General features: G+C 58.4%; 1 protein-coding gene across 1 annotated transcript; it reads right to left on the bottom strand.

The window, feature by feature from the left end:
* Positions 1-254: 254 nt before the first annotated feature.
* On the bottom strand, positions 255-3,439 carry LOC136120182 (group IIE secretory phospholipase A2-like). The gene is made up of 4 exons (XM_065873659.1): positions 3,400-3,439; positions 2,509-2,647; positions 2,194-2,300; positions 255-397 (listed from the first exon to the last, which is right to left on the bottom strand). Exons 1-4 carry the CDS (start codon positions 3,437-3,439, stop codon positions 255-257), a joined length of 429 nt encoding a protein of 142 aa, XP_065729731.1.
* Positions 3,440-4,587: the final 1,148 nt, after the last annotated feature.

Consider the following 4,587-nt stretch of genomic DNA (forward strand, 5'->3'; position numbering starts at 1 on the left):
TATTAGAATTATGGGAAAATATCATTCGCGTATTCGGAAGAGGGAACTGAGATCCCAGGGGGTGGGTTATAGAATCTTCTGGGAGCTAAAGGGCCCCCGGGCATGGCTCTTCCTCATCTGGGAGCTCTCAGGGAGGGATGGGTTTGCAGGAAAGGAATTTTCCAGAGGGAGGGGCTTTGGTGCCAACGTTCCGGAGGTCTGGGGCTCCAGCAGCTGGAGGGCAGGGGACCGCAGGGAAGAAGCGGAGCACAGCCTTAGCAGGGTGGGGTAGGTCCGGTGCACAGCTTGTTGGGGTAACGGGCATATTTGCGGTCGTAGGTGCCCAGGTTGTCGCGAAAGCAGAGAGCAGCCCTCTTGTCACACTCGCAGGTCTGTTTTTGGCAGGTGGTTCTGCCGCCTGGATGGGACGAGGTGAGTCAGGGCCTGGGCGCCTCGGTCCTGCCACTCTCAGACATGCAGGGGACTGCTCTGGGGTCCCTGTTCTCAGCCCCATTCTGCTGGAAGCCCATTCTCATGGGGGATGTTCCAGGGATGGGTGAGAGAAAGGGCAGAGTCCTGGAGGGCCTGCTGGGGCCCAGGATGCTGGGAAGCCTGGAAGTTTGTTCTCCTGTCCTTTCCCAAGCCCACTCCACTGCCCTTAGCCCTTTCCCCCACGGGGAGACCATCTGGTTCGCTAACTGTCGTCCGCCTCAGCCCAGGGAGGGTGCATTTCCAGGCAACTCCTTCTCCCATGTAATGCATTACTGACAGTGAGGCAGCCATCAGCCAGAGAGGAAAGCTGGGACGCTTACAGCAGCTCAACCCCAGATGGCCTCGGCGTGCCCCACAGGGACTGAAACTGGGGCCTGCTCGGCCGTGCCTATCTCCCTCAGAGTGGACGAAGCCCATCTTCCTAGCATTAACTTTAGGGCTCCCCCTCCACACGTGGCCACACCCTGCCTGGGGAGCAGAGCTGACGTCAGCTCTGCAGGCACCAGGGGCCCCAAAGCCTCCTCTTCCCTCCACTGCCTCTGTCTGCCCTGAGTGGCTCTGGCTCCTTTGTGTCCCCACGAAGACATCCCCCGGCTCAGAAATAGCCAGGTTCCTCACTGTGCTTCGCAAAGGTCAGCCTCATTCCCCATCCGGGTTCTGCTCTCACCTGCTCTTTCAGCAGTAGTCAGAGTTGGAAGGGGCTTAACAGCCACGTCAGCTCCTTTGGGGGGTTCTTACCAGAAGCTGGACCAAGCCAGGGAAGTGAGTGATTGTCTCCCTTTTGTAGATGAGGAAGTAGAGGCTTTTGAGGGGTTATGTCACTTGCCCAAAGACATACAATGGGTAGGTGACTCCCTGACCTGGTGTCCCTCTTCACCTAACACCTCCCCTCACTCATCCTCTCAGTGCCGTCCCTGACAGGTGGCTTCCTAGCCTTGCATGAACCCCCAGGGATGGGGAGCTTACTACCTGTCAAAGCTGCCTTGCTGGGAACAGGCATCTCTGAGCCAAATCTGCCTCCAGTGGTTCTGGTCCTTGTTCTGTCCCTCCCCCAGGACAGACCTTAGAGATCTGAGCTGAGTCTTCTTTGACCCTCCTAGACCCTCCTGCTGTGCCCCACGCTGGGCCTGCCCTCCTTCCAGGCTGCTCCACGGGGCTGGGCTGCGTGGAGCCCTCCGCACTCTGACTTGGGGCAGGCTGCTTCCCCAGGCCGGGGACCAGAGGAAAGCTACTTGGTCCAAGTGGGCACTGGGCCTGGCAAAGATGAGCACCGGTGCACTCAGCCTTTGGCAGCAGGGTCTGCTGTCCCAAATCCAAGCTCCAGCTCTCTCTGTCTGGGGCTCTGCCCTCAAGGCTCTGTCCTGGGAACCTTGCCTCTAGCTGCCACCCAGGCCCTGGGGAGGGCTGTGTGGGTACAGCTGCTCTGGGGCTCAGCTCTACCGCCTTTGGCTCCTCTCCCCAGCGGCTGGAGCTGGGAGGGCTCTGGCTGGGGAAAGGGCCTGGGGTCAGGGCAGGAGCTGATGGGTCACGTGCTCTCTAGGCTGGGTGCCACAGGAGCATCTGGGTAGATGGACAGGTCTCTCCCCACTTCCGTGATGATGGAAGATCCCACGCCCGCCCCAGCCCAGGTGACCAGGCTCAAGGGTCTCCATCATGGGAGGGTTCCTAGCTGAAGCTCTCCCCCAACCTGGTGTCTGGGGGAGTCTCAGGCTGTTCACTTACCACAGAAGATGCTGTGCCTGCTGGCAGAGAAAAGATACATTTCCAATATGGGTTCACAGCCCAGCTTCTCCAGACTCCCATAGCAGCAGTCATGGGCGTGGCAGCACCTGTAAGGGTCATGGTTGGCTTGGAGGGGCCTGTGAGCCAGGCTGGGCAGAACCAGGGGCTGCCTGGGGGGCTCAGTGCCCAAAGGGGCTCAAAGTGGAGGTCGGCCCCAACTTTCTAGGTGCCCCCAGCCCCTCCCTCCTCCCAGGATGCTCCCCCTGCCTCTCCATCCTCCAGCGAGGTGCTCTACCTGCTGGGTCACCTGCTCACCAGTCTGTCTGGTCCACTGGCCCGTGGGAGCCGCCGAAACCACAGTAGCAGCCGTAGTCAATGTACTGCAGTGCAGGCTGCCCCTTCATTCTCTCAGTCATCACCCCGAACTGGACCAGGTTCCCGACAGCCAGGGCCACTGCTGGGAGGGAGGGTGGAGGAGGTCAGATCCCTCAGGGCCCCACCCTCTGCAGCCAGCTGCCCCTGATGTGCCCCCAAATCTGAGTCCAGACATCTCTCTGATTGTCTAGGTAACCTCACCTCCCTAAGCACCTCATTCCCAATAATAGCAATGCTAAGCAGTAATAATATCCCCATGACGTCATCGCACCTTGATCCCCTGGTTCTCACCCGCGTCCTGTCAGCACACGTGACCCCCCACCCCCCACCCCGCTCTCCTTCCACCATCTCCCAGAATACCGCCCACTCATCCTCCCGGGTCCCAACCCTTCCTGATCACCTCCCCAGGTGTCAGCCCCATCCCCGCAGGAACTCTGTCCCTGTCAAGTCCCATCAGATGTCACTGGATAAGCTTCCAAACCACCTGGACTTCCCCAAATTCCTCTAGGTCCTGATGATGCAGCAATGGGGGGCTGCTGACCCAGGCAGGTTAGAGCCAAAAATGGAAACTTAAGTGAGGGATGGAGCGGGGTGGCAGGAGCTCGTGTGCTGTCTGGGATCCCTGCCAGCCCCTCTCCCCCGCCCCACCGGGCCATCCGGGCTGCTGTCTTCCCCTCTTCCCCCTCTCCACTGGCTAGTGATGGCCCCGGAAGAACTGGCCTCCTCAGGATGTCCAATCACACCCTCCTCAGGGCCCAGCTCAGGGGCCTCCAGGGAGTTGGGGATTCCTAGCTGGGGCAGGGGAGGGGTAAAGGCAGGAAGGTTACTTACCCATGAGGCAAAGTAAGGTCAGAAGAAGGGGAAGCTTCATTCTGCTGGGAGGGGAGGGGTGCAGGGAGTAGAGAAGCTGGGCTGCAGGAGAAGGAAGTCAGCAGGGGTGCCTCTGATCTCAAGGCCTCTCCGCATTAGTTAAATACCAGGGTCCTGTCCACTCCCCCTCATTAACTCCTGAATGCCCAGTGATGTAATGATACTTCCTGGTCTGACACTTTGGCCAAGTCTCCAGGGGAGGGGCCAGCCTGGGGCCTGTGGGCTCTGCTTCCAGGCAGTTTGGGGAAGGTGGGGTCGATCTGTGGGCTTTCTTCTCTCCGCCCTTCCCCTCCCCTCCTCCTTTCCCCAAATCACCGTGCTTGGTCCCACCGAGGAGCTATATGTCTTGGCTGTGCTAGGTGCTCTTCATTCTTGGAGTCTTTTTCTCATTCTCATTTTACTGATGCAGCCTAGAGAGGCTGAGAAACTTAAGTTCTCAGCTCCCTTGGCCAGGGAGCACCAAGGGCAAGTCTGTCCTGTTTCCATGACGCCAGCTCCTTCAGCATGGCCCCGACTCCCCTTCCTGCCCCTCAACCAGCCCCTGTGTTACCCAGACGGAGAGTGGTGATGGCAACTTGACTCCATAGCAGGGGGCCATTTGTCCAAGAACCTAGAATCCAAAGCCTGGGCGCTCAGCCAGCTGGGCTTAGGGTTTTTTCTTTATTGTTCTTTCCTGGGCAGGCTCCTGCTTGTTTGACAGGTAGCGAAAATACTTCCAGTTAAGAATTCTGTCTCCCCAAACCCTCGAGTAGTGGTGGAGCGTGGCTGCCATAGAAACAGGCTCCATCTGACTCAGCTGGAAAACCCACATTCCGGCATGAACTGGAAACTTCCATCCTTTTGATGTCATCTTAGGGCCTGGGTTGGGGAGACAGTAGCCTCCTGGTCCAACTTGGCCCCCAGAGAGCGCTGCTGTCCCCATCGTCGGGTCAGAACACTGAGGCCGGGCTTCAAAGCTTGGCTGGAGGTTCGTGGGATGGAGGAGAGGACCCGACTCTGTCGTGATCAGAAATGTCGAGGTCCCACAAAATGCAAGACCAATTTATGATAAAAACCCTCCAGAAAGCATGCATAGAGGGAACTTACCTCAACATAATAAAGGCCAGATATGACAAACCCACAGCCAATATCGTTCTCAATGCTGAAAAA

Source organism: Phocoena phocoena, chromosome 1, assembly GCF_963924675.1.
Source record: "Phocoena phocoena chromosome 1, mPhoPho1.1, whole genome shotgun sequence".
In the NCBI taxonomy this organism is placed as follows: Eukaryota; Metazoa; Chordata; class Mammalia; order Artiodactyla; family Phocoenidae; genus Phocoena; species Phocoena phocoena.

Excerpts from the sequence above, each read along its gene's own strand:
- LOC136120182 (XM_065873659.1), bottom strand. The coding sequence starts at position 3,439 with ATGAAGCTTCCCCTTCTTCTGACCTTACTTTGCCTCATGG. Across the intron at positions 2,648-3,399 it reads GACCTTACTTTGCCTCATGG|TGGCCCTGGCTGTCGGGAAC; the intron begins GTAAGTAACCTT and ends CCCTCCCAGCAG. Across the intron at positions 398-2,193 it reads CAGGCACAGCATCTTCTGTG|GCGGCAGAACCACCTGCCAA; the intron begins GTAAGTGAACAG and ends CGTCCCATCCAG.